General features: G+C 51.2%; 10 protein-coding genes across 10 annotated transcripts; 3 read left to right on the top strand and 7 right to left on the bottom strand.

Moving 5' to 3' along the window:
• Nucleotides 1-659: 659 nt before the first annotated feature.
• On the bottom strand, nt 660-3,348 carry LTR84_007409 (uncharacterized protein; the record flags this gene model as incomplete). Its single annotated transcript, XM_064850962.1, has 2 exons — nt 660-2,438; nt 2,503-3,348. The coding sequence occupies 2 exons, from the start codon at nt 3,346-3,348 to the stop codon at nt 660-662; spliced, it is 2,625 nt and encodes an 874-aa protein (XP_064702231.1).
• Nucleotides 3,349-4,223: 875 nt separating this feature from the next.
• Nucleotides 4,224-5,650, bottom strand: LTR84_007408 (uncharacterized protein; the record flags this gene model as incomplete). The annotated part of the gene is made up of 3 exons (XM_064850961.1): nt 4,224-4,349; nt 4,402-5,431; nt 5,490-5,650. 3 exons carry the CDS (start codon nt 5,648-5,650, stop codon nt 4,224-4,226), a joined length of 1,317 nt encoding a protein of 438 aa, XP_064702230.1.
• A 2,547-nt stretch (nt 5,651-8,197) lies between these two features.
• LTR84_007407 (uncharacterized protein) lies at nt 8,198-9,693 on the bottom strand (the record flags this gene model as incomplete). The annotated part of the gene is made up of 3 exons (XM_064850960.1): nt 8,198-8,997; nt 9,064-9,346; nt 9,418-9,693. The coding sequence occupies 3 exons, from the start codon at nt 9,691-9,693 to the stop codon at nt 8,198-8,200; spliced, it is 1,359 nt and encodes a 452-aa protein (XP_064702229.1).
• An 869-nt stretch (nt 9,694-10,562) lies between these two features.
• LTR84_007406 (uncharacterized protein) lies at nt 10,563-11,681 on the bottom strand (the record flags this gene model as incomplete). The annotated part of the gene is made up of 1 exon (XM_064850959.1): nt 10,563-11,681. The coding sequence occupies one exon, from the start codon at nt 11,679-11,681 to the stop codon at nt 10,563-10,565; it is 1,119 nt and encodes a 372-aa protein (XP_064702228.1).
• A 549-nt stretch (nt 11,682-12,230) lies between these two features.
• LTR84_007405 (uncharacterized protein) lies at nt 12,231-13,273 on the top strand (the record flags this gene model as incomplete). The annotated part of the gene is made up of 2 exons (XM_064850958.1): nt 12,231-12,747; nt 12,807-13,273. 2 exons carry the CDS (start codon nt 12,231-12,233, stop codon nt 13,271-13,273), a joined length of 984 nt encoding a protein of 327 aa, XP_064702227.1.
• Nucleotides 13,274-13,733: 460 nt separating this feature from the next.
• On the bottom strand, nt 13,734-15,693 carry LTR84_007404 (uncharacterized protein; the record flags this gene model as incomplete). Its single annotated transcript, XM_064850957.1, has 3 exons — nt 13,734-15,297; nt 15,354-15,491; nt 15,527-15,693. 3 exons carry the CDS (start codon nt 15,691-15,693, stop codon nt 13,734-13,736), a joined length of 1,869 nt encoding a protein of 622 aa, XP_064702226.1.
• Nucleotides 15,694-16,899: 1,206 nt separating this feature from the next.
• On the top strand, nt 16,900-18,312 carry LTR84_007403 (uncharacterized protein; the record flags this gene model as incomplete). Its single annotated transcript, XM_064850956.1, has 1 exon — nt 16,900-18,312. One exon carries the CDS (start codon nt 16,900-16,902, stop codon nt 18,310-18,312), a length of 1,413 nt encoding a protein of 470 aa, XP_064702225.1.
• A 1,081-nt stretch (nt 18,313-19,393) lies between these two features.
• LTR84_007402 (uncharacterized protein) lies at nt 19,394-20,443 on the bottom strand (the record flags this gene model as incomplete). Its single annotated transcript, XM_064850955.1, has 1 exon — nt 19,394-20,443. One exon carries the CDS (start codon nt 20,441-20,443, stop codon nt 19,394-19,396), a length of 1,050 nt encoding a protein of 349 aa, XP_064702224.1.
• Nucleotides 20,444-20,980: 537 nt separating this feature from the next.
• On the top strand, nt 20,981-22,639 carry LTR84_007401 (uncharacterized protein; the record flags this gene model as incomplete). Its single annotated transcript, XM_064850954.1, has 3 exons — nt 20,981-21,562; nt 21,623-22,502; nt 22,572-22,639. 3 exons carry the CDS (start codon nt 20,981-20,983, stop codon nt 22,637-22,639), a joined length of 1,530 nt encoding a protein of 509 aa, XP_064702223.1.
• Nucleotides 22,640-24,409: 1,770 nt separating this feature from the next.
• LTR84_007400 (uncharacterized protein) lies at nt 24,410-26,855 on the bottom strand (the record flags this gene model as incomplete). Its single annotated transcript, XM_064850953.1, has 2 exons — nt 24,410-26,716; nt 26,811-26,855. 2 exons carry the CDS (start codon nt 26,853-26,855, stop codon nt 24,410-24,412), a joined length of 2,352 nt encoding a protein of 783 aa, XP_064702222.1.
• Between the last annotated feature and the right edge of the window lie 874 nt (nt 26,856-27,729).

Raw genomic sequence — 27,729 nt, 5'->3', positions numbered from 1 at the left:
GGGCGATCACCAAGCTAAATGGCCGGAAAGGAATATTGTCGTTTCTGCTGACTCGCGACTTGATGGATCATATGTGTGTATATATATACATCCTACACGGAGAATCCAACCGCTAGTAAAGCGTCTCAATATCGAGGCAAGACTAATGCCTGCTGAATGCGCAGAAACTGACAATCTCCCAAAAATGCACCATCCCGGATTGATCCGTTACATGACAGCCCACTCACTGCCCAGGCTAGATAGGGGTCAGCGGCACGCGCGGCGGGATCATTGGACGAGTCACGCAGGCGACAGACCGGTGGCCACGTGAACGACCCCGTTGACCTTGATCTTGCGGACTTCCGGCTAGACTGGCCTGGAGGGAGGCCCGGGGAGCAGAGGAGGAGGTGGAGGAGGAGGAGGGCCAGCCATGTCCGCACGTATTCATATACCCCCATGTCCATGTCCATGTCTATATTCAGATCTATATTAGTTACATGCCCAGGGCCACGTCTGCAGGTATATCCTAACACTCCCAATGCACACATGCTGAGGTCTGAAGATGACGGAAGAATCAATTTTCTGTGATATACTAGTAGATTACTGGGTATGTGAGCGAATGCTGATTATTACCTACCGCCCCCAGGCTAACGTAACTCTTGGACCCGTGTCTTGTTGGATCATAACCAATTGAGCCCACCCACACAAAGGTCGCTGTCCCTTTGACCATGACCTTGACCATTTGCAGGACTAAGCCTCTGTTCACGTGCTAATATGCCCCCGGCCTCAACCCTCTGCGTACCGACTTCCATGTCGATCTTCTCAATAGCAGTGGAAGAGGTGCGAGTACCACCTTCACCAGTGTATTCTGTATCCAAAGCCACTTCATGATACATCACCTCGGCATGCTCATGCTCCTCCATGTTCGCACTCATCCGTCGCACCCGCGTCTCCCGGCCTGAATAAGCATCATGGTCGTGACCATCGGCACCCAACTCATCCAGACATGGAGCACCAAGACCCCTTCTAGTCCGGCTCCCACGCAACATCTCACTCCCACAACCAGCCACAGCACCGCCCGCACCAATCACACCAACCAAGACCCTCAGCGCGCGCCAAACATCCTCATCCCAGCCCGCGGAGCCACGCACGGCCTCGACAAGGCGCTGGCCCACGACAGCGACGCTGACGGAGACGGATTCGGCGCGTTTCTGTAGCGCGTGTTCCGAAAGACGCAGCGAGGTCACGTCCGGCGTGTTTATGCCAAGCATTCGCTGTGCTTTGTTGGGGATTGATGTGTTGTTGTTGCTTCTCACAGTGCCAGATGGATTGCTTTCGCGGCGGCAGTGATAGTGGTTTATCGGCATGTTGGAGTGCGGGTGCAATTCACACCCACTGAAGAATGATCTTGAGCTGGAGAGGGTCGTAGAACGGAAGCTCAAGCCAGAATTCAGCCTCGATCTTATGTTGGGTGCCTCGGAGCTTGGTGATCCTCCTCGCACACCTTCAAAGAACAGATCGATGAGTATCCATGCAGCCAGGCTCTCAAGCAGAGTAGTCGACGTACTTGGAAATATCCTCTTCAGGGCGTCCACATACTTCTGGGCTGGTACATTCGAGGGTCGAAGTTCCAAGACCGTCGGTGAAGAGAGATTGAGGGGAGTCGATGGGAAGTGATCAATAGCTTGGGTGACGGCGGTGAGCACGCGATTGAGGCGATGGAGTTTGCGAAGGCGTGTGAGTGTTGCGGGACGGTGAGTTGGTGAGATATCTAATGACGAATTCAGGAGGCGATGGGAGTGTAAGTCTTGCTGGTTTTGACGGTGGAGATGAGACTGTTTGTTTGGGCGGGGGAAATCATCAATCGGCCATGATTGTGAGTCGCGGTGATGATTCTGAATCTGGTGCTTCTGAACCTGGCTGTGGCCTCTACTACTATTCGACCTTTTCAATCTCCTTCTGCTGCGCGTCGAATCTTCTGATGTAGATATTGATGCCGAGGAAGCACCGAACGGGTCTACAAGCTCTTGTAAGCGTTGCAGAGTACTGCTGAAGATACTGCTATCTGAACGACTGGTCCGTGTTCGTGAAGGAAAACTTAAGGGTGCAGGCACAAGATTCTCCGAAGATGGAGAGATTTTACCGCAATTATCTTCGACATGAGATCCAGCATACGCCGCCGTGGATATACAGGAGTCAATACTGATATGCTGGTTCGATGTGTCCTCTTGTCCCGGAGTGTCGTAGGGACTGAATGCTGAGATCTCCAATGGTCTTTGGATGGGTGTACTTGGACGAATGTCGCTCGGCATGGTCTGTTCAAGTACAAGCTCTCCATTGTTCATATCCTCGTAGACCACTTGGGAAATCTCTGCTTCTTGAGATGCTTGACTTGAAGGAGGTCTTTGGATTTGGACAAGTTTGGGCTTCCCCGGGCCGACGAGAACGGTTGCTATCATCTGTGGGGGAAAGTGTCAGTGCCGAATTCACAAGTTCATTACGTTTTTTGATTTCATATCTTACCACTTCGTCTTCTCCCGCACCCTTGAAAGTGCTCGTCCAAGGTTGTTGAACTACCTGGTACAATCTAGTCTTGAACCTTCGCATCCTCTCCTGGTGAGAAGTGGTATTGGCCAACCAGCCGGACTCATCAGAGCAGATTGTTTCGCAGTATTCCTGCCCAGATGGTGTGACAGGTATCGATTCAGACGCGGTGCTCTGCTCTTCATCATCAATCTGAGTGTCATCTGAAGCCCATGAGTCTCTTCGATACCCGCTGGTTGGTTGCTTGTGAGTTGGAATGTCGTCACAATAGTATGTCAGTATTTCTTCACTGTTGATGGAGTCTGTGTCTGCCAACGAATCACGCCATTTGCAATGGTTGTGGAGGTTGAAATATCTTCGACTTGGTTCGTCGGGTCCACGTGAGATCGGGCTCGGAAGAAGGGGTGTCCCAGGACGGGAATTCGCTTGTCGTTGAGCAAACGCCCGTAGGTCGTAGTAACTCGTCGAAGTTCTTCGTAATCCAGGAGATGCGTTCGGGATGGAAGGGCTAGTTTCCGTGACGGAAGGACAATCGGGAAGAAGAAGTGGGAAAGGAGCCTTCATCTCCACCACAGATGGACGGATTGTCGTGGTTCGTGGTCGGTCATGATATCCCACAGGTTTTGATATGATAGATTTGGACCGTCGGAAGAGATTGGATAGTTGCAATTTCGGCCCATGACGGGCTTGAGGCAGAGACGGAGAAGCTGGTGGTGTCATCTGGCCTTCGTTCATGCAGTGAGTCAGGCGAAATGGCGAGAGGCCTTGTAAAGGTGCCATCTCGGTATCAAGTTTGGCCAGAGAAGCTCTTGGTCGGGGTTCCATCGTGACTATGTAGCGTGCCTACCCAGGGATATTTACGAAGGTAGATTTTCAAGTCCAAAGATCCTCGATGTGGACTGGATGAGACATATATCCATAGGGGGAAAGATCAATTTGTTCATATTTGAGAGCGCGTATCCGCGTGTTGCAAATCCAACCATAGTGGCGTTGACGAACCCGAGTTCGTGGACAGCCGCGTTTCGATGTTGTAAAGATGGACACTTCCCTTGCATGAGATGTCGTGAGGGTTACCCGCCACGGGTAGAAAGGTTGGACCAGCCACCACGAGGGTTGCGAAGGAAAAGGAAATTCATCCCTTACATCGGGCGGGGTCCGCGGTGAACAAGATCTATGAAACAACTTCAAGACATGCAAGTTTCCGTCCAGGCCGAGATTTGAAAGGAGACATGCTTCCTTCTAATTGTCATGTCCTTGCAGTAATGAACAAAGTGATTCAAAGATGGTGATACACAGTTACACCAAGCTGGTGCCAAGGCTTGTCATATTGAAATTGCCATCGTGAGGAGGAAATTTCCAGCAAGGTGAATATTTATTTATTTCATGTAGTTGCACACTTCTAAGAAGGTCGCATGGTATCAAGTTGCTGATGATTGAAAGCGGTACCTTTCTGAAAGTAAGGGGTGCGCCATGATGTGATGCCATATGTCAGATGCTATAAGATAGGAAAACTCACTGCTACTGGTGCAGACTGTATGAATTAGTATTGATCATCCGTCGCTGGCCGTAAGATTGTCGAACACTGACCAAGAGACAAGAGTCGGGAGGGTTCACATCTTGATAATTGATGTTGTCTAAAGCGCTCAAAGGTCTATTGATAGATAGCGGTCCTGATATGCTGAACAGCCAAACAAACAAGTCTACATATGTTCAATGGGGTCTTCAGGTAGAAGATTCTGGCGCTCTTCCAGATTTTCTCCTCTGGGTAGAAGAGCTTTGATGGGTGGTCTGACCAGGTCATTGAACATAAAAGTTCCGTAGACCAACTATCGCTATGATTAGTACAAATTCTCGGGAGTTGAACCAGTTGAAACTTACCAATGCGAATCCAGCGACTTGTAACCACTTGAAGGTTTCCCAACCAAGACCGAGCGAGACTATCCAAATGAACAGAGTTCGACAAGTATCGATAATGGATCTCGAAGTTGCTGAAATACTTCTTGTGACGGACAAGCCGAAGAAGTTGAAGCCTCCAATGGAAAACATGATGGCTATGCTTGTGGTGGCAATGGTTCGATTTGTCAACATCTGGCGGTAACCTTCCTCGGCGTCGAAATAGCCATATTTACCCTTTGCTGAAACGCCAACCGTGAAATGTAGGATGATTTGCAGTAGAACCGTGACGACGAAACCAAAAAGACCTTCCCAAGCAACCACTCGCAGGGGTTCCAGAGCATAGTTTTCCAGGATCCATTCCTCAACACAGAACTGAGTAGCGGTAAATACCTGGGCAAAAGCTATAAGAAAGATCCCCAAGACGGTCCTCAAGACAGCGGGTTCAGAGGCTTGCCCGATAGTATCTCGGATGGCATGTAGGGCGGTATGCAGAAGCTCGTGTTGATCGACCTTGGAAGGAGAGTTCTTGTCACCCGAGTAGATGGCACCAGCCAGACCGACCAGGGCGACGCCCAAGACTACAATAAAGAGTGAGACCCAATGGTATAGGAAGAGCTTTCTCTTGAGGAAAATGACACTGAATAGTCCCACAAAAAGGACAAGAGCGCCTCTTGTCATCTGGTATATCGAAGCAGCCACGAACAAGAGACCGACATTCATGAGGGTGGTGCCGGTGATATCGCAGCAGGCGGGGATTGCTAGTAAGGTGATCTTGTAACCAGCCAAGGGAGCTCGATCATCGGCATTGGGTACGAGAGGCTTCAACGCGGGACTAGCGGCGTCTCTAGATCTGGTGGGTGACAAGGGTTCACGCTCATCTTCGTCATGATCGTCGGTATTTACAGGCTGATATAGAAGAGGAGCGTCTGAGGAGCGGAGGACAAAGTATCGATAGAGGAAGGCACCTCCGAGGACAAGCCAACTACCCATTTCACCAATGAACATTTGAACTCTGCAGGATGAAATGTTAGCAGAGGCCGGGCGGCAAGGAGCCAGGGTAGCCAGCTCACGTTTGAATGACAGGCTGCTCGAAGTTGTGACGTCTCGAAGGGTCAAGGTCATGACAATTCCGGACACACTGCTGATCTTGATATTTGGTGAGGATGGTATTAGCACATCCTGTCAGTAGCATCATTCCCACCAGGAATGGAATAATTGCTGGGACCGCCATGGTGAAGTGAGATGGGCAGGTTGGAGGAGGACTAGGATGAGTGTGCCTGGTCGGTGTGGAGGGTCAAATGACAGGATGGATAGCAAGCAGCAAAAGAGAGGACGGGATTCAAACAGAGAGAAGAATAGCTGAGATGTTCATGAGAGGTGCATGGTATTGATGCAATGCAGTGGATGTTGGAGATGGGGGTGTAGGTGAAGCAGAGGTGCAGGCGCCGGTGAGGTAAGGGTGACCATGAGCGTGACTGCTTATCGGATCGGAGAAAAGCGAGGGGCCGAGGGACGAGGGACGAGGGCCGATAGGGAAGGAACCAAGCTGAGGTGCCCAGGTGGCAGGTGCAGCTCGAACCCCGTGGGCCTTGCAGTTGCCTGACAACGCATGTGGAGCTGCCTGCCCCCATACCCACATAAACAATGGAGTGCCGTGCAGCGCTTCTTGCGAAGAGTCCAGGCGGGTTGATGAGATCAATCACATTTAGAAAGAGGCAGAGTGAGTCAACGGGTTAATGATATATATGCACACCATCTCATCCATGCGTAACAGCTAGATAGAAACATTCGTCCTATAGGTACAGCGAGAAGGCAGCCAACAATGCACATGCAACTAACTCTCCTTCCAGTCCTTGCAATATACAGACCAGATTCTTCCCAACCGTAGCTCTTCCTCCGGACAATCTGCATCCTGACTGTCGCCGATAACATCGTATGACCCTGCTGTTCAAAAACCAAATCAACGCTCTCGTAGACTTCATCGCTAGATAGTCAAAAAAAGCATTGCGATTCCAATCCCAATAACCGAGTCCTAGTTCCCTCCGTGGCATCCATCATTCAGAGCCTCGTGGCATCCATCATTCAGAGCCTCGTGACATCGCCCTGCCAACCCGTCTCTTTCTCAGCCCCCTCCGCCTAGCAGTCATCAATCATGCACCGAATAAACACGACTCGGCCGCCGAACACTCGACACACTGCCACCACTGCGACTCCTCCTCCGCCGTCGACTGCCATTACTCCGGACCTTGCGCTCGACCACGACCTCCTGCGAGCCGACGCGATTGTTCTGAAGTATCGAATTAAACAGGTAAATGATGAGGAGCGTGCCGAAGAATGTTCCGAGAATCGCGCCCGCCAGCGTGCCGCCCGAATACTGCCCTGAACATGACGGTGCGTTCGGCGCTTGCACGACCGTCGTCGTCGCTTGCCGTGGTGTGAGCAGCGCGTGCGTCCCGGGGAGGAGAACCGTGGGATTAGGTGCCTGAAGGTGAAGAAGCGAGTGTCAGCAAATACTGCGATGCGATGCGATCGAGTGCGGGGGTAGGAGCGTGTCTTGAAGGGGCCGTGCAGCTGGATGGCGTATCGCTTACCATTGTTTTCTCGTCAGCTCATGTAGATTGTATATAATGTATTTGTATATGAATGCGACAGAAAAGTGAGAATGGTCGCAATATGTGTGTCCTTGTTAAGGGAGAAAATGTGCGCGGCGCAGAAAGGCAGTTAGCTTGCCATGCGAGGGCCTTGGTTAGCGAGCGACTAGGTGTTTCACGGAAGATGACCGTTTTGGGAGATGGACTGCGAGGTTCGCTTGATGACAGTGACAGTGCAACTCTGGAGTTGGAGGTTCGGAGTTTGGAGAAAGCTGAGTAGAAGAACTGTTCTTCGGATGAACTAGGAGTAGGAGAATCAAGTAATACCCGTGGTTGACAGGTGAGACATTCAAGTTCCCTGAAACCGAGACTCGAGAAGCTGCAAAAGACGAATGAATGACTGCTTGGGGCTGGGGCAGAAAAGCAATTAAAACAGCCAACTTATTTACAGATTCTAAATTGAGATTCAAGACTCGGGAAATACGAATGCTACGAATTCAATTTGACGTCAGAGAGTGACCTCGGCCTCTTCCACAAGATCATAATAACCTGCTAAATACTTGTAGCTGACCTCGTCGATCAATCGCATTCAATTGTTACAAATCCTCCGGATCATTCATCCTGTCTCTCCGGTCAATCGTGGCTGGGTAACCATAGGATATCCATTCCGGGCCTTTGTACATAGACAGACGTCAGTCTTTTGGGCCACTTCCTCAGAAACAACAGAATGGCGGAGTTCTTCTCCGTTGGTTACAGTTATAGAACCCGCCGGGACTAATTCCTCGGTGACTACGGAGTACCTAGGTACTTAGCTAAACCATCAATAGCTTGGTATGATATGATAGCCCTGGCATGAGTGACCCATTTAGACGGAGCTCCCTCTCCGTCGAATTAATGCTCATGACCCGCGGAGCATCTTTCCGAGGTGGCATGGCCAGTGATGTTCGTTCACATGTTCGCCATCTGCCATCCACACGAATCCGCCGGGCCAAAGGTGTCCATTCCACCCCAGTAACATAAATGTCCAACCGTGTCCAAAAGATCGTGCAGTTGAAGGCCTGACCAGCCTCCTGAACCGCTTCCGCCTGAGTCTGTGCGGTACCGTTTGCCCGCTCGAATAGGGCCATTTCAGCAGTGATCCAATTCCTCCATTTCTTTCACCGGCCATAAGCCCCAATCGTCTCGATTTAATCTCGGGTCAAGACTTTTCCCAGTCGCGAACTCGTATCTTCAAAGCTGTTCCGCCGACCCCAGTTCTTCGGCTGCCGCTTCAGAAACGCTCCCACCGAACCCAAATAGCCCTCATGCCTGAGGAAATACGCCTGTTTCTGGCCCTTGGACCAGAACTTGATGGCATACGACAATGTATTCATCGTCTGCGTGTGTCCCCGAATAAATGAGCCTCCGAAATATATGTGTTGCAGATCATGTTTTTCCGACTGCAGGTAAGCAATCTGTCCGATGTTGTTGGAAATCGCGAAGAGCAAACTCCGCGCCATGTCCTGGATCTTGAATCCTTCTTCCGTTTGTTCTTCCTCGCCGTCGCCGCGCGGATCTCGATTGAAGAGTCCTTCGCCGTCTTCCGCATTTCTCTCCGCCATGCGTTTCATCCGAAACACCTTCCCAAATGTGCTGGCAATGGTGGTGCTCTTGAGGCCGATCTTGCTGTAACCCGTGCCGTAGATGTCTCCCACAAGCATGTCCACGCCACTGTTGTCTCCTCTTTCGGCCAATGCCAGCATTTCGTCGAATGTTCTTGCTCCGGTGAGCAGAGATAGAATACCCCAGAATGTGCCACCTCCCAGCGACGTACCACCCACTCGCTCGAATTCTCGGGGTCCGGACACTTTGACCATAGACACACCTGAGCCTATATTGACCAGTAAGTAGGGATAGATGTCGGCGCGTGCTTCTGCGAATTGCATGGGCTCCTCTTCGCTGTAGGTGAAGACTTCTTGTGGTATTTCCGTGATGAAGAAATCGAGGCCTGTATCAATCTGCGGTCAGATCACAACACACCATGCGATGGTTTTATCGGAGCGCATCTTCTTACCGATGATGAGACACTCCATCTCGTCCTCCTGCACCACATCGACGTGTAGGACCTCCTTCATGCGGTTGTAGAATTTGAATGCACCTCCTCCCGTGGCCATCACACATAATTGCTGGGGCGTCGACCCATTAAGTTTGGACTGCTTGATCTTCAGCTCGTGAATGAAATCTATGCACAGATCGATCCGGTCGGTCTCGAAGTTGAGGAAGTTCAGGCGGCCACCGCCATCTCTGGACCCGGGCTCGCGGGAGAAGTAAACGAGTTTGGCGAGGGAGCCACCGATCTGTGCATTCCGTCTTATCAGCGTTGAGTTCATGGAACAGGGATAACTGGGGCAGGGAAGGGAAAACACACATCTACCGCAACATGGCTCACTACATCGGTGTGATGGGGCAGGCGAATGTCTTTATGTTCCCAATGCACATGCTCGCTCCCCACGCCATTCCGGTCGCCGATCTCGTCATCATCGACGATGAACGCACCCTCCACATTTATTTTGACCGCGGCTGCGCTCGGAGGTTGGCGCACCGGTCGGTCGAGAGCATCTCCGTCTGCGATGGCAGAGAGGTCTTGATTTGGATCTAGGTCTGTTTCCTCAACATCGATTGCAATCTCCTCCAGGGTTGTCATGGTGGGAGGGCGACGGTAGAAGGACGTGATCACCGGGGTAGGCCATGCGATGACTCGGAGTCAAGGGTGCAGGGCACTTCACAGTTTCGTCGTGTGACACGCGGGGCCGTGAATTTTGGATGCAAACGCGGGGGAATTGTTTTATTTTAGTTGGAAATTATATTGTTGAACGAGGGCGGCTTAGTCATTGTTCGATCCGGCTGGCCGATCAGAGTGGGAGGAGTCAGTAGATGTTTTTGTTATGTGGGAGTCGTGTTTAATGATCTAGGACCAGTGCAACTGCAACCTGACAAACAAGCTACCGTAGTAGATCAATGTTGTATTTGAAAATCAATTTTTTTAAGCTGGCCGAGGACTCACCTCGGTCATATGCAGTACGGCACCTAGGCCACAGGCTTTTGGTGATTAATATTGTTATCTTCGGAGATGACGCGGGTATGCCGTTCATTCTAGTTAAGCCAGCCGTTTTCAACCCCGCGCTAGCGAGCTTTCCAGTTAAAGGACTTGAGCGAGCCGCGGTTAAAGTGAATACCCCGAGGGTCCCTACCCAGGTAAGCTTTCCGGGCCGATAACGACGATTGCTACTCCAAGCCCCTCTACTCCGCCGTGCTCCATTTAGTTCACTACTAGAATCAGACGACAATTTCGTGTACATGTCTGGCAACCTTAGTGTGCTAATCCATCATACTACCTAGTAGACCGTGCAGGCACAATATTGTTGTAAGTGTGAAATTGGTGTTGCATTCTCTTTTAAGGTGTCATCTGTTGTGTGTGAGTATAAAAGCACAACACAACGGATGGCCTCGAGCTTCCTGTTTGACGATCTGGGCAAGATCGCGTGGAGAGGAATCTTGGTTCTCTACTCCAGCTCACAAGTAAGTAGCAACAGCCTCCCCCAACACCTCCCGCCTCACGGTGATGCCCAAACCCGGCTCCCTCGGCGCCGTCACGTACCCATCAGTGACCGCAAAATCCCCATCCGCCGTCTTCACCGTCACCATTTCCCTACTTTCAAGCACGCACCTCAATAATCGCTCCGGCACCGTTTGCGCGAAGTGGACAATCGCCGCAAACGCGACATCTGAGCCCGCCGTCTCCTGCACACAAAAAGTATATCCGGCCGCCACGCAGATATCCCTCTGCCTCCGGGACTTTGTAAGCCCACCACTTTTCGCAATCTTAAATCCGATCCCATCCACGGCATCGTCGGCGATCATCTGCGCCAGCGACACGTCCGTGGTAGCTAGCTCGTCTAAGTGTATGGGCACATCGGTACGGCGACGGAGTGAGAGGCATTCGCGGTAGCTGGCGCAAGGGGCTTCGAGCACGAAGTCCAGTCCTGGCGGAAGGAGACGCAGAGTTCGTAGCGCGGACTCGACGGTCAGGCCACCGTTGGCGTCGACGAGGAAGAACTCCTCGGGTTGAGCTTCTGCGAGGCAGGCGGTGATGCGAGCGGCGTCCGCGGCGGGGCTGTCGGCTGCAAGTTTGATGCCATATCTCTTGTAGCCACGCTTGCGGTAGTCGGCAATACGGGCACACATGTCGGAGGGAGTGCCGGCGTGTATAGAGGAGATAACAGGTAAAGCAGCACTGGTGCGGCCTCCCAGAAGGTCGCAGACGGGCATGTTGACGGATTTGCCGAAGATGTCCCAGCAAGCGACATCGAGTGCGGTTTTGGCGTGCTCGTGGCCGGTAAGGGCAGCGTCCATGGCGTCGTTGATGCGATCGACATGACGGGGGTCAAGGCCGATGAGGTGAGGGGCGATCTCAGCTATGCCGGCGCGGACGCCGAGAGCATGTGCAGCAATGAAATTGGAGCCGAATGGGGTGCTCTCGCCCCATCCTTCAATGCCGGTGTCGGTCGTGATACATACCAGGGTCGCATCGAAGCTGGTATAGGTGCGCCCACCGGAGAGGTGATAAGTGCCGCCGGAGTAGGGTAGGTCGACCTGGTATACATCAATGCGAGCAATCTTGAGGTCTTGCATGATCATTTAAGCTGTGCTGGTCTGTTCCGTTGACCTAATATCTTTTGAAGAACTTTCATATCCGGCCAAGTTTCATGCTTGGTGGTGCCGAAGCGTTTTCAGCCGCCGTGGAAGAATACAGAGACATTTTCTCATCCATATGAGAGAAGTCCATGGCTGACAATTATGTAGAACGACAACGGGGACATTTCCCCTTTTTCGGCAAGGGAATGGAGAGCCTCGTCGGATAGCAAGAGTCGGTTCCTGATTGGCTGTTCCTGCTCATCTTCGCCCAAAGAGGAAACCTTGGATCCTGAAAATGGGGAAGAGATGGCATCATAGTCTCGCTCAGGGTCTGTAATTTATCAGCAACGCGTATGTATGTCACCCATATGTCCATCTGGGTGCCACCCCACGTGCAAATAAACCAACAATCATACTGGGAAATGACGTTTGATCAGCTTGGCACTCTGTGGCAGGCCCGACTCCTAACTGAGCTTCAGATATAAGCTTATCATGTAAACTTCTCTGGGTTGACACCTCGTGCCTCAGCCGTGACCAGATGACAAAATGACCAATTTATTACCCACGGAGCGACAAGCCTGGCGCCGGACAGATGACCACTCACCTGGCGCGGCTCGTCTGAAGCTGGTGACAGAGCCCTTGCCCAGAGAGTTGGCACCGACGGCCGTTCTGATTCAAGTCCACGCCGTATCGCTCAACTGGCGTGATGCCAACATAACCAACGGAGGAAACCCTTGGCCGGTTATCCCCAATGGGATAATCTGTAACGATGCCGCCGGAGAAGTTCTCGCCATCGGTCAGAACGTCCGGCGCGTTCGAGTCGGCGATCGCGTCGCACCTACCAATGACACCGAATACTTGACGCATCGCTCCACCGGTCGGTCTTGGGTGGCGGCGAACGAGGACGGCGTGCTTGCCACTTACATCGTGTACGACGAGGCAGTACTCGGTCATTTACCAACGTACCTATCATGGGAGAGCGCCGCGCTGATTCCCTGTGCTGGTGTTACAGCGTGGGCTGCTTTGAAAGATGTGGGGATTGGGAAGATTGTATTAATACAAGGTATGTCTTCCTTGTACTCTGTAGTTGTCGGAGAGCGTGGTCTAATGAACGCTTGACAGGCACTGGGGGCGTGAGCAGCTGGGCACTGAAGCTCGCGCGTGCATCGGGCCTGAAGGTGATTCTCACCTCCTCGAGTGATGAGAAGCTGGAGCACATGAAGAAGATCTTCGGTGCGCCAGAGATACAAACAATCAATTACAAGACGACGCCAGATTGGCATGAGAAGGTGCTGAAGTTGACGGATGGCATTGGTGTGGATCTTGTCATAGAGAATGGCGGCGCGTCATCTCTGGTCAAGAGCCTCAAGTGCACAAGGCGGGGTGGCATTGTTAGTCAAGTTGGATATTTGGGCAAGCAGCAGCCGGATAATTTGCAGGAGCTTGTGCCGACGATAATTGACCGAAGAGTGATCCTGAGGCAAGTCACATCTGAAAATGATTCCGCGGATGTAGTTACTGATATCAGTTTTCCAGGGGCATTAACTGCGGCCCGCCTGAATACATGGATGACATCTCCGCCGCTTTAGAAGCGACCCGGATGCAGCTCGACGATATCATTGACAAGGTATATCCGTTTTCGGAAGCTGAGGAGGCGGTGCAGTCGTTATGGGAAGGCAAGGTCGTAGGAAAGATCGTGCTGCGTCTCTGAGGTGGATCCCAAATCGCCCCTTTCACGTTTTTATTCCAATTACATTACATAGACCGGCAGAGGGTGATATGGTAAATAACCGTGGACTTCTAAGTCGTAAGCTAAGATGTAGCTTAAAAGCTCATAAGCTGACTGGAAATGTGTAGCAAACGTTTGTGAAGTGTGAGCAACTTCTCTCTAAGTATAGATTATATGTTTGTATATACGTATGTTGGTATAATCAGTTCTCGGCTCCGGACTCCAGACTCCCGAGGTATTTATCGTGCCGCACCTGCTCAAAAGTCTATGCTTCCCGGAACGTACATCATCGGAATAACTGGACAAGCGCAGCAGCCCCTCTAACCGAATTTAGCACACAGCAACTGGAAGAACCACTTGTCACCGGTATAGCCATTACAGATGTCCTTCAGATCACTGAGACCCCTTTGGACATCTGCCTCGGACAATATCTCGCTGCCGCTATGGCTCCCACTGCCTGAACTGGTACTGCCGGTGCCTGGTTCAGCCGTACACGTGGCTGGAATGAGTATAAGTTCGCTTTCGGTGCTTGTCCGTTTAGTCAGAACCCGGGAAGGCGCCTGTGGTTGGGTACTGCTGGCCACAGGAGAGTAGAATGCGACTGGGTAATCGAAGTTTGTACCGCGCTTGAGCCGCGAACTGGCGGCAGGGAGTATGAATGCATCTTCAGCCACGGAATGGTCTGGATGGCAGATTTCATCCGCATCTGGCAGTGTCCCGCTGATCCAGTATGCCGAGACTTTCTCGTCCAGGCACTTGGAAAGCTGCCTGTCGGAACAGTGGCCTGTACTGGTGTGTTGAAGGACTCGGCTGTTGACGAACCCGGAGCTGGCATTCTGCGCCGATATCAACGGAGTGACAGGGTCGAAGTGCCCATTGACATAGAGGATCGGTGATCGAGTTTTGATGTTGGTAAATGGACCATCATACTGCTCCTTCGCATTGACCTCCCACTTAGAGCAGCGAAAGAGGTACTCGATCATACGATCGCCACCAAACCTGCTTAGGCTTTCGTACATCTCAAGCCATCGCTGATAGTCCTGAAGTGTTCCGGGGATGTCGTCCCAATCCCCGCAAGTAACCCCCCACAGTAAATTTGGCGTCAAATTCTCTATCCCGAGTTCCACGGCGACCATAGGGTCGAAGTCCCTTTTCTCATGGTCAAGAGACATCGAAAAAGTCTTGTTTTCTACGTACGAAGCAAAATCGTTGGCTGTGGATATCCACTTGCTCGGGTCATAGAGTGCATTCAGCATTTGGTTCAGAAGTTGAGGGTAGCTGATGGCCGAACCATCTGGACCTTCCACGGTGTAGGTACTGTTCTTCACATTGTCAAACCAGTTGTAGAACATTTCTTGCAACTCCTGGCCAGAATATCCTTTTTTTGCCAACGCACAGAACGGCTGGCCAGCTTCTGCGCAAGCCTCAAAAAAGTTGAGCAGACAGGCATCGGTATCGTGAACAGTCTCTTCGTATGTACCATGATAATAGTCTGCAGGGTTGATATTGCCATCAAGAACCATACGGTCGATCTTCTCTGGGAACATTGCTGCTAGGGTATCGCCGAGTAAGGTACCATACGAGCTTCCCCAATATCTTATGAGGCCATCTTCGTTCAATGCCTCGAAAATAGCATTGATATCACGGGCCACAAACGCTGTACCGATAAGCTGGCCGTCCACTTTATAGTCTGATTCTCCACATCTCAAGCCCTGTTTTGTGAGATATGTATAGGCGTCTTGCAATCCCTTGGCATTGTTGTACGTGAGACTGAGCTCGAAATTCAGACCCGAATCCGACTCAGTGTTGGGACACCCATAGGGTATCGTAAGTCCCACACCACGAGGGTCGAAGGAGATAATATTATACAAGCCACCACTTCGTCTGCAAACTTGTCAGCATACGGCTAGGGCTCCACAATTTTTTTTTTGGCAACTGACTCTTGGTACCAGGTCGCTCCGTTGATTGTGTCGTTCACTCCACTTCCCCCTGGACCGCCAGGATTGGTCACAATTGACTTTGCATTAGCAACAGTGCTGTTCGCCGGCACCCGAACGAGAGACGGAGTGTAAGGATACCTGCAGTATCATCGGTATAGTCGAGAGGTACGTACAGTTCTCCACACTCAAGGGCTGGTTCCTCTTTGACGGGACATTTTTTCCACTGGATGCTCTTGTTTTTCTCAATGGTCCCGGTGTGGCGAGCATAGCCTGGAGGACAGTCCTCTCCGGTAACATACCCGACCACACAGAGAGTCAATGCTAATAAAATCCAGACCATAATGCTCCACGGTGGGTAGTTGAAAATTGAAATGCAGTAAATCAAACCGCGAGGACGGGAGAAACTGACATAGGCGCGCAACGGCATCCAAAGCTATTTACCTTCCTGGCCCAAAGTGCTTTGGGCAGATAAAGTATCCGCTTCGAGAAGAGGCCTTTGACAGCCCACTGGTGCACTGTGGATCTCCATACATACACAGGCGGATAGCAATGCGGCTGATGCAGCTCAAAAGGACAGTGCCTGCCTGCCACATCTGGTATGGAGAAGTCTTGTCTACCATTTTTGTTTCAGCTGCCAAGCATCTGAGCTCGTGGAGTTAAAAAGGAACAGGCAGCCTTGTGCTTTCTGAGGGCCCTCGATTGCCCCCGCTCGCCGAACGCAGTGAATACAGAGATGCCATTGTGCAAGAGAGTCCGAAATGGCTTGTCGGATGATCCAGAGCTCACCCGCTGGGTTTAACGAGGTGTAGAATACCAATTCCCAGGTCGGTTGTGGAAAACACTCTGCCAAGAAAAGTGGAAGCGGCGTGGGGCACCTGAGATACGAAGCTGTACTTGTTGTGAGTCTAAAGGCTGAGCCAGCTCGGTCTAGGCTCTGCAACTTTCTGTTTCTTCCGGCATTTTGCAACTCGTATTCGTTGTCAACTATTGTTACCACGTGAGTTCTTCATGCCCTGCACTTGCTTTTGCATTGGATACAAGTTTGCTCGCCGAGACTCGGACGAGAAGTAGTGTTAGGATAACTGCAGCTTCGTCGATATAACTGGGAGGGACTGCCTTATCTTTGTTAGAGTTGTTTCTACCATTGTCTCCTAGTATCGTCGGAACTCCTTAAGAATGGGTGATAAAGGACCGCTCATAGGCGACTATTACGATCAAAAGTCCTTCTACATGTCAAGTTCTAAGTAAAGTGAAGTGAAGTGAATTAGCTACCTAACCTATATAAGCGGTCAAGACGACTTAAGCGACTCTGCGAGGTTGATGAGTTGGAGGAGTTTGAATTGGATTGATCGTCGAGTGCGTCATCTTGGCATGATCTGATCCTGGCACTACTGTGCGTTGTGGAATGCTGATATCTAGAGCCTTTTTCTTGCCCTCACCCTATATAAAGGTAACCATTCAAGCCCGCTGTACCTCAGCTTCATCGCATCTACAATCACAACTGGAACGTGGTGAGTTATATTGCTGAGAGATCAGAGCACACATAATGGAGTTTGACCCAATCTATTCTGATGCTACGGAGCTTGCCCAGTTAATCCGGACACGCAAGATATCGCCCGTTACCGTCATACAGGCCCACCTTGATCGCATCGCAACCACGAACCCCAAACTCAACGCAATAGTCACAATCAACGAGACAGCGCTTGAAGAGGCTAGAGCTGCTGAAGCTGCTCTCGAGTCTGGCTCCCAAAAAGTTGGCCCGCTTCACGGCGTGCCTTTTACGGTCAAAGACTCCATCGACACGGCGAACATACTCACACAGCGTGGCTCACCCATCTTTCGCGGCCGGACGCCTGTGGAGGATGCTGTGAGTGTTGCGCGCATGAAGGCCGCTGGAGCGATCATACTTGCTAAGACGAACCTCCCTGAGTTTTCGTACTCGACTGAGAGCGACAATCTTCTCACAGGCCGAACGAACAACCCTTGGAACTTGGACCGGACCCCAGGAGGCTCCAGCGGAGGTGAGTCTGCAGCAATCGCAGCCGGCTTTTCTCCCATAGGCCTCGGTACAGACCTCGCAATCTCAGTGCGTGGTCCTGCAGCGCAGACTGGCATAGTGTCACTCAAGCCAACACACGGCCGTGTGCCAATGACCGGCGTGTGGCCACGTGAACCCCGACGCTTCTGGCATGTTGGGCCTATGGCACGTAGCGTCCGCGATCTGAAGCTTGCGTTTTCGATTCTTGCGGGTCCCGATGGCCAGGACGCCTTTTCTACGATTGGAGCCCGGCCTGACGCAGGTATAGGCTCATCTCCAGACCGACAACTTAGAGTCGGATGGCTGACAGGACCTGGATTCGGCCCTATAGATGGCGAAGTTCGGGCCACGGTTCAAGAAGCCGCAAAAGCACTCGAGTCTGCCGGTTGCGCCGTAGAGCCAGTCACAATTGCGGCTCTTGAACGTGACTTTGCGCTTGACGTATTTCTCCGTCTCCACGTCAATGAGATGAAGCCCGCGTTCGCAAAAGCTACAGCTGCGCAGCCAGAGGAGAGAATTTTCAAAATATCTCGCAATATGCTCAGCACTCCCGAGACATCAATGGCTGATTTCATTGATGCCGAACAGGCCGCAGACCGACTCAGGGATGGCTTCGCACAGTACTTCGAGCGCTACGATGCACTACTTTGTCCCGTTCTACCCATTCCTGCTCACGAGCATGGAGCGGATAAGCTGACTATCGATGGGCAGACCGTGGACCCAACGTATGTCATGGCAGCGACCGTTCCGTTCAATGTAACCGGCCTTCCAGCGTTGTCAATACGGTTCGGCACAAGTCAGGAAGGTCTACCAATCAATGTGCAGCTTGTTAGTAGTTGGTATGCTGAGTCAACGATCCTGCATCTTGCATCGATAATGGAGAATTTGAGCCCTGTGAAGGGCTTGCGTCCAGATATCTAGCAGGCTCAAACAAGAAGACCCGGATATGCCTGATAAGCCTGCAAGTGGTCTGTAGTAGAGTCATAGATTGTGCCTGTCGCCAACTGGTCTGGTTTTTAAGTGAACTGACTGTTGTTCATGTCGACTGGCTAGGTTGCGAAGATTACTGGCTCGAGCGCTACCATATTACATGTAGGCAAAATTCGATATCCAGTCTCTGGCAAAGAGTGGTTGCGAGCTCGTGGAGATCTCCTCAAGTGAATCCAAAAGAAAAGAAGTAATGGCTTATGGTACTGGCGAGTACAGCACAATTGCAGAGAGCCAAAAGGTTCTAGAGGAAAGGAGCTTTGGGCTGCTGGACCACTTGCTTATATGACAGGAGCACGGCCCGATTAAGGAACGTTAGTCCAGCTTCCCCTCTGAGCAAATCCAGCGAACAGGAACCAGGTACATGGCCCTGATTGCGATGGGCGGTGATATATGTCCACTGACCGCGGATTTTGAATCCGTACCGATGACTTAGGCTCCGACAACATTTCAGGGCATCGATATTGTTGGCGCTAGGATTGCGACTTGTTCTGTATGACGACATATTTCGATTTGCTGTTCGCTATAAGATCCAACCAACTGATACCGAGCTTGCAACGACTGTATCGGCATCGCAAGAGGGCGAGGCTCGTTACCGAGCTGCTGATTTTGTGTATGATTGAATAATTGAATGATAGGCACCGGGCTTGGTGTAGACTTTGGCCCTTCTATTTCTTCCGTGTTTTCGAACTCGTCTCCACTATCACGTATTGCTACCAGCTGGTTGACTAGCCAGGTAATGACGCTTGGTAGTTAACACTTTTAGTAAACGCAGGCTTCGTAGGAAATGCTTCCGATAGTGGCGTATTGGTGGCCAATTTAGCCAATGCCGAATACACTGTGACATGTCAAGGCAATCAAGCACTGCAGCAGTATTCAGTTCACACTCGCTACTCTAGCGTAGGCGTCTTGAACCTGGCGCCGAAGAAGGTCGAGAATAGTGTAGTGGTACTGCAACCCCTCTTTCGTCAACAGGTTCTGTTCAGGTGTGTCCACCTCTAATGTACTCTCTGGTTTACCGGCCAATTTGTTCCACAAAGCCCCGTAGTCCCATGAGCCCCAGCCAGATGGCTTCTTCAGTTCTGATGGTTCGACTACCCTGATTGGGGAGCACGTTTACCCAGTGATCGAACAATTCCTGAACGTTGGCTCCAGATATGCCCATCAGGCCCAAGTCGAGATCATTCTTGCCAGCTGTCTCGAGACCTGCAACACCTCCGAATGCGACAAGGACGTGCCTGTACTTCTGAACTTCGGGCTGGGCAAGAGCTGGTTGGGTGAGAACAGTTGGCAGAGCCTCACCTCTTTCTGAGGTACCAAATGATACATTGTACCCACCATCGAATGGACACTCTGTGAACACCGTGGACAGGCTTTTGCATGAGCGTACGTTAAACCCCCAATAATATCCCGTTTCCTCTCGTGGTGTGCTCGGCGCAACAGCCTCTGCTGTGGTCGAGGAAGGCTCACCGAGGCGGAGTGTAACACGAGTGCCTTGTGGAATCTCTGCTCCTTCCACAACTCGGGGCTCAGCGAGCCCAACATCGATCGATGAACCACTGGCGTCGGATTTCAAGACCACCCCTTCCCTATATTCGCACCACTCGTTTGCGCGCAAGTGGTGGGGCATATCAAGACTGGGTAAAGTGCCAGCAGTACGAAGATTTGGATGCATGGGAAACAAAGTTTTGCGGAGGTGAGGAGGAGTCTCAAGGTAAGAGAGTAGATGGGCCAGAAAGTGGCAAGGGTGAGAAAAGGCAGTGTAATCATTCTCACCTATAGCGTGACGTGTATGCTGGGTTTGCTTGTCTTCATCATCGAAGACGACAACTTCATCGACACAGAATACTGCCAGTGCTCTTGCGATCTGGCCGGCAAGATAGGTTTTCTGATCGTGAGACTTTGCATTGGCAATGATGCTTCCTGGGAGAGCGACACTGAGGGTGTGAGCACGTCCCCCAGAAGGCTGGAAGACAGCTGTAGGTTTTGACGTGTCGACTTGTTGGGACTGACCTCCAGGCTTTACATCACCAGCATCTCGTTTACGTTTCTTGTCTTTTGCCATGGTGAAATTTGACAGGTGAGGAGTGGTGAATAGTCGTCCCCTTTGAGACACAGAAAAAGAATGATCCGTGATTAAATTGGCATGATTTGGGACCCGCGTGGCCTCCTCAAACTCGGACTCGGAGCTGAAGAAAGAAAAAAAGGAGTGCCAAGCCATGTTAGATAGGCCGATTGCCGGAAATATAATTGGCCGAAGCGCAACCACTCAAGGAAGTCTAAAATGGGCGGGAAGATGAGCCTCTCCCCCAACTGGAAAGGTGGATGGTTTTCTGCAAGGGTGCCATTCCTGTTCTCCATACTCTTCTCAAGGACCCCGTTCCAGATCTCACTTTCTCACACCCTACGAGTAGCATGCCAGATACCAGAACTCCCTTCCCTGTACCAACAACTTCTCCTTCCTATTGCACTTCTTTTTGACCACTTCAACACGATTCCTTCACTCTTTACAGCGTCACTCACCATACATCCTCCCTGCCACCACCCTCACCTCACATCTCCTCCGCTCACTTTCTGCCCCCTTGTGGGCCCTCACGCGACTATGAGGATCGCCCCCAGGCACGCGCCAATCGTGGCCATTGTACTCACCTCTCTGCTCGCGTGCAATGCCTCAGACAGCCCGCTTCCCAAGGGTATGGGTGCCTCCAGGGGCATTCAAGAGGTCAGATCGATAAGTGAGGTGGTCGCTGGCTCTGGTTCCGGAGCAAATTCAAAATCAGCGCCTGTTGGTACTGAACACGCTCCCGTTGATGGTAGAGATGGGATGCCTCACGAAGGCCCATTCGTTGAAACCGGCGCGGAGAGAACGCGAAAGAAACAGATGTCCTACGACAACGAAGTTCCCCTTGATACCGACACCAAGAAGCAATATTCTGATGCCGAGATTCCCAAGTCGAACGATGCAGTCATGGATGATCGAATTAGATCCAATCCTGCTGAAGGTACCCGAGGAACAGAAGGTGGCATATCTGACAAGGGCAAAGAAGGAAAGCCCCTGGATAAAAAGCCCGACTCACCCAAAGATGCCAGACCGATCCCACACAGTGAAATGGAGAAGCTCCCTGTTAGGGAGAAGAAAGAACCTGAGCCTGTAGTGGAAGAGGACCCTAAGAAGGTACTAAAGGTGAGCAGCAACTAGCGAATATCCTGCGGATCCGGCTCGTTGAATCTAACACTCATGCAGACGCCAACAGACCTTCCAGAAAAACCGCATGACATTCCTCACCCGGAGAACCCGTCCTCGCCCAAGGACAATACAATTTTCAAAGACGTTCCCAGCAAGGGTGCTAAGTTAGACGACCACGAACCAGCTGTCATTCAACCTCTCCACTCCCTCCTTCTATCCTTCACTATGATCCTCTTTTCCGAAATTGGCGACAAGACTTTCCTAGTTGCGGCCTTGATGGCCATGCGCCATCCCCGAGTTGTTGTCTTCACTTCTGCATACTCTGCCCTAATCACCATGACAGTTCTCTCTGCTGTTCTAGGCCATGCAGTGCCCACTCTGATTTCTAAGCAACTCACAAACTTCGCAGCGGCTGGCTTATTCCTGGTCTTCGGAGTCAAGATGCTGATTGAAGCCCGTGGAATCAGCCCTGATGAGGGTGTTAGTGAGGAGATGAAAGAGGTGGAAATGGAGCTCGAAGAAAAAGAACACCAGCAGAGGCGTCAGACTAGACGCCATTCTTCCATCTCCCCGTACGCCCTCGAATCCGGCCGAGGAGGCATCGGCAGGAAGCATACCAACAGCCGTCTCCCGTCGCCACCAGATAGCCCTGGAAGCTCTCGAGAATCGTCTCCGACGCGACAATCTGCCGTCAAGAATGCCATGAACGGCATCAACAACTTGTGCTCATTACTTTTAAGCCCCGCGTGGGTGCAAACCTTCGTCATGACGTTCCTTGGTGAATGGGGTGACCGATCTCAGATTGCCACTATTGCCATGGCTGCTGGTCAGGACTACTGGTGGGTGACAGCTGGTGCTCTAGGCGGGCACGCAATATGTACCGCCGCAGCAGTGCTTGGTGGTAAAGCAATTGCTGGCAAAGTCAGTCTAAGAACAGGTATGCCATCCCACACCTCCCAATCCATCCATGCAGTTGAACATCCCACTAACATACTTGTTAAATTAGTCACAATGGGAGGCGCAATTGCTTTCCTGGTCTTTGGCGTCATTTACCTCCTTGAGGCTGTCTATTAATCTGTCTAATTCTTGTGCCTGTCTAACTACGACTATCAACATCTACAATAAATCAATCGATTAATGCAATCAGCGATCGAAGATCCCAGTTCCAGTCTTGTGTGTACCAATGTATCCAATATTCTACATTTAGGGAACACCGAGTCCATTTCTTACACACCATCTCAAATTTCCCGCATCCGTCGGAGCCCATTCATTATGCCAGCGATCAGATTCAGACGTTGGTGTCGCACATGACAGAACCAGTGCCAAACCTCTTCTTGACTCTTTGTTTACTCTACCAACCTCTGGGTGTGCAAGCAGCAGCTCCAAACACTCGAGAGGTTGGCGATGTTGGCGAGGGTTATCGGCCTTCGCCACAAAGAATTATCATCACATGCACTATCATGAGTCTAGATTGAGAGATACCCCTTTGGTGTTTGTTATCTGCTGTTTGCTGGGTTGGGTAGAGCTTGCTCGTGGATTCGAATATTGCCATTGTTGAGAAATCCGCATGTTTCACTTGCGACGTTGAACAGATAAAAACCTAGCATGGAGATATCACACATCGGATCGTGAAGGAAAAGGAGGGAGCTGATGGAGTATCAGAAGAAAGACTTCGTGTGGAACTCACCAGGTCATTTAGGCAAGGGCAATGGTCCAGGTGTACGACTATGTAATATAACGGAAATGGAAAGGAAGGGAAGGGAAAGCCCAGCAGGGAGGGCTTGTACAGCCAGCAACAGAAATACAACGAGTTCTAAACCCCCCATACTTTCCAGTGATATAGTAAGTGCTTTCTAGTCTAAAACAATGCATTCCTCTGTCAAGTCACCTCTCTATCTCCCAGTCAGTCGTCCAGACAAGCAGCACTTGGTCGGCATTTGACGTGGATCTGCGAGGCGTGTTTCTGCACCACACCATTTTTTTCGAGCTTGACGCTACGCTTCCACTGTCCCGCATTCGTCGATATTCGCTCAGTCGTTTAGGAACGAGAGATCTTGCTTATTGCGATTTGCCTGGAGGAGCAGCCATTGACAGGCGTTACGCACTGAGGCCGTCGCGGCTGTACAGAAAGCGCCCAAAGTACGAATGCTCTAGGGACGAAAGAGGTTCAAGGTGTCAAAGGCTAATTCGAGTGGTTTTTGCGCGAGACAACTCTAGACAAGGCAACAGAAGTGAAGGAACTATTTTGAAATAATGCAGTGTACTGCTTGGACTACACTCGCTCACACTAATTCCACTGCGGAATGGAGGAAGTACGTTCCCACATGCGGCTGGCATGAACCCGAGGATCAAGAAGTTGATGATAACTGCCAGCAGGCATTGTAAACCGTGACCCAATCAACCGCCAACACCGACTTTGTGAGAAAACTTTTTGGAGATCCAGAACACTAAACCGAAGACCATCTGGCCAATCTTTGACGACCGATGATCGCTCAAATCAAGGTCACAACCCGTGCCTGTTGAACCGGTAGACCCTTCGCCAGTCCTAAATCCATGCGCTGGAAGACAGCAACCCGTAAAACGTAAGTCTTACCGCCCCCAAAATCATAATCCAAATGCGACTCCAAAGTCCGTGGCGGCTATGTCCAACTCCAAATTGGTAAACATTTTCCCTGGTGGAGAGCGTTGTGAACACGGTGTATGACTCAAAACAGCGTTACCGATCTGTAGCCAAAGAAAACAAGAATGTTGAGATCCGGCAGTGAGATGAGCATAGCATGCCCAATGCCCTCCAAATACCATACTTTCACCACAACCTCGTTGACACTCCAAGCTGTTGGGTGATCAACCTCTTTGCTTCGGTCTACTGAGCATATTCAATCGACTCAGACTCAAAATACCCTTGCGTTCCTTTGCATTGCTCTTCGCCATCTCTCGAGCGGAACTGGGCTTGGCCTTCTTCGTAATTGGTGATGCCTTGCCACTGGCTGGTTGATCAGTGCTGAGGTCCTTGACAAGCGCAACTCGAAGACGCTTTCCACCTCTCTTGCTTCCTTCATCCTCTTCTTCGCCAGTCCGAAGGCTGTCCCGCCATCCACCAGGAACAGGAGGCATAACAGAACCTCGACGATTTTCTTTCCCCATGTCCGCATGGACCTCCTGCTCATCTGATTTAGCCGACTCACGACGCCGCTTCTTGCCGGGTAAACCATGCGGAACTGTCTTGACTTCAGCATCCTCAAAAGGCTGGACAAGCTCCGATACACCAGAGGTACGGACTTGACGAATCGTATTCGGAGATGGCTTCGAGAAGTTCGCATTGCCGGGAGATCGCATAACCTTGTTGGCATGTTTGGTTGGATCAGTTTGATTGACGGCAGTGTTGACTGAAGTCAATGTAGAAGGCACGTTAGAACGTGATGGATGATGCAGCGTGGTGAAGATGGATTTGAATTCCTTTGACTCGCGACGGCTGAGGGTTTTCGCTTTCTCTTTGAACGTGGTAGCCGCGTTGGTCGTCATTGGGCTCGAAGATGCTTCCGGGAGCACAGGATATTCGATTTCGCTTTCAGCATCCTCCCATTCGTCTTCCACCTCCTCATTATGCAAAACATAAGCAGCGGGATCAAACAGCACAGGAGGCCCTTGGGGTCTTCCCGGAGTCACATGCGGCAGCTTTGCTGGACTAGGACTGCCAGCTGCCAGCTTTACCGCGTACCTTGACTTGACGCTAGGAGTGAAGTCCACCTTCTTAGCAGAGCCCGGAATGGGTATTGCTGTGTTGGGTCGCTTAGGGGTTCCTGGTCTCTCCTCAATAGGTGTGGTGGCGGTAGACTTTCGGCCTGAGCGCAGGATCGACTTCAGTCCAGCAAACATTGGGAGTCGCGAGGCATGGTCAGTCCCTTCCGTGGCGGTACCAAGATCCGCTGTTGATTTGGCACGCTGCAATATCCCTGATTGAGAAGCCATAGCGATTTTACTCAACTCTGACTGCGGTATGGAAAGCGGCTTGACTGTTTGCGGATGTGACGCCGCAGCAGCAATTTTTGATCCTTCTGTGCCACTTGACGTCGCAGGTCTGGCAGTTGACAAAGCTGAGGTAGGTCTGAGTGATCGCATGCTTGTTGTACGCGAAAGAGTAGAAGGTTTACCAGGAGAGAACACCGGGATTTGACTTGAAGAATTCTTCGCTAACGAGGACTTGGTAGGTGAGAATAGACTGCTTGAAGATAGCTTAGGGACCAATGTCGCTCTTGGTTGGTGTTCAGATTGTCTGGCGGCGGACACATCTGGCATTTCTGACTGTCTTGAACGCTTGGCTGAGGTTGATTGTGTGGGGATGGACTTGAAGGGACTGACGGAAGTAGGGCGACCAAGAAATGGAGGCGGTTGTCGACCCGGGGTGCCTTTCCCGGCAGTTCGCGGTCGTTCCACATCATCTAGACCGGCTTTGGAAGGACTTCTCTTCAGTGACTGGGCAGTAGGCTGAGCAAAACCAGGGCGAGATCTATATGCAGATGGGTGGTTGGCTATCGAGTCCATCTTCTTGAACTGAGCCATGTGAACATCACTGAACCGGCCGGCCTTTCCCTTGGGTTTGGCGAATTTTCTTCCTGCGGCGCTTATGCCGTCGAAAGCAGCCTCGGCTTCAGCATCTTTCTGAAGTTGAATCTTCTTCTCTGCCACCATTTGCGCTTTGATTCGAGCAGCTTCCTCCCGCACATTGTCCATCAATTTCTGTGCTTCCGAACTCAGCTGTGACTCTGAAGCAAATTTGAAGTCGAAAGACGTCGATGTCATTTTGGCCGGCGTACTAGTGCGTGCCTTGGAAGGGGTATTTTGGGCACTTGCAAGGGAGTGGGGCGGTTGAGCTGGAATATCGACAAACCCTAGTTTTAGACCAGAGTCCGGAGCTTTCGCAGTGGATTGGTGTACCAGCCCCGGATGCATCTCAGCGCGATCAACCTTCGGCTCAGTCCGTGGTGTTTTGAGGCCCGAAAGTCTTGACAGTTGGGATTTCATGGTCGCTGCGGAGGCCGGAGTTGCCAGTACATCATCGATGGACTGTGGTTCCGCATGATCTGGAGTTTCGTCTCGTTCCACCAGGGATTCGAGTTGAAAAGTGGAAGTAAGTCGACGAGAAGAGGCAGGCTATATCAAAAAGACTCATTAGCCCCGCAGGATGAGCGAAGGCAGCTTGATGAAGATCGCAATGACCTCGAAGCTCTCTGGAGGAAAAACCTACCTGCTGCTGAGCAGTCTTGCTCAATCGAGCAGAACGCCGAGCCATTATAGACAGACGTGATGACTACCTGTAGATATGGAGGAGGATAAGCAAGATGTCGTTTCAAGACAGTGGCCCGTGGAAGATTGTGTGGGAGGGGATTGGCTCACACAGTGAGATTTGGTGTGATGATTGTTGATTGCAGGCGGTATGAATTGGGCCTCTCGAGCTACGTCAGGCCATAAACAGTGCTAAGCCCAACATGCTCTAGTCGCCTTGGCAACATACACGGTATCACATGACTTCAAAATTGTTTGACGCGTCTCTGGATCAACTTCCTCTTCGGTGCAAGTCGCGCTTACCTGAAACGCCCGATCATCCTAGGAAATATCAACGTTCCTTTAAAACCTTCTTCTCATTCTTCCTCGTATTCTCTCTTCACACGAGGGGCATGATAACTTTCTGTTCCAAACGACCTATCCGGACTCCTCCTGCAGCAACTCGTAGATGAAACACGAAATCTGCAAGATTATTTAGCCCGTCAGGTCAGGCTTCACATCCTTTCCTTCAGTGGCCGTGGTGGACAGGTCTGCACATGCGCCTTCGAAAAGTCACCATTGCTGTCATTGTAATGGTCGTACCCTTGGTTGACGGATCATGCATTCTATGCCTCCCAATGACACACGTTAGAGACATCTGAGGATCACCTCATTCTCACCCGTTGCTGTTGCCTGCACCCAAATCCTCAGTCTTCGCTTCTCAGATTAATAGCGTTTAGCCCCATGGCCCCTCAATGGAGCCTCATCATCTCCTTTGCTGACCGTTAGCCGAAAGGGGAGATGACTAACCGTCCTGGGCATTGGAATATGTGGCTTGGATTGGTTCCTCTGACTCGGTGCCCACTTCACCGACGGTATACTGTTAACATGACCCTCCCATA

This window comes from Exophiala bonariae (assembly GCF_035927105.1).
Source record: "Exophiala bonariae strain CCFEE 5792 chromosome Unknown scaffold_29, whole genome shotgun sequence".
Classification (NCBI taxonomy): Eukaryota; Fungi; Ascomycota; class Eurotiomycetes; order Chaetothyriales; family Herpotrichiellaceae; genus Exophiala; species Exophiala bonariae.
This window is presented reverse-complemented; position numbering and strand designations above follow the sequence as displayed.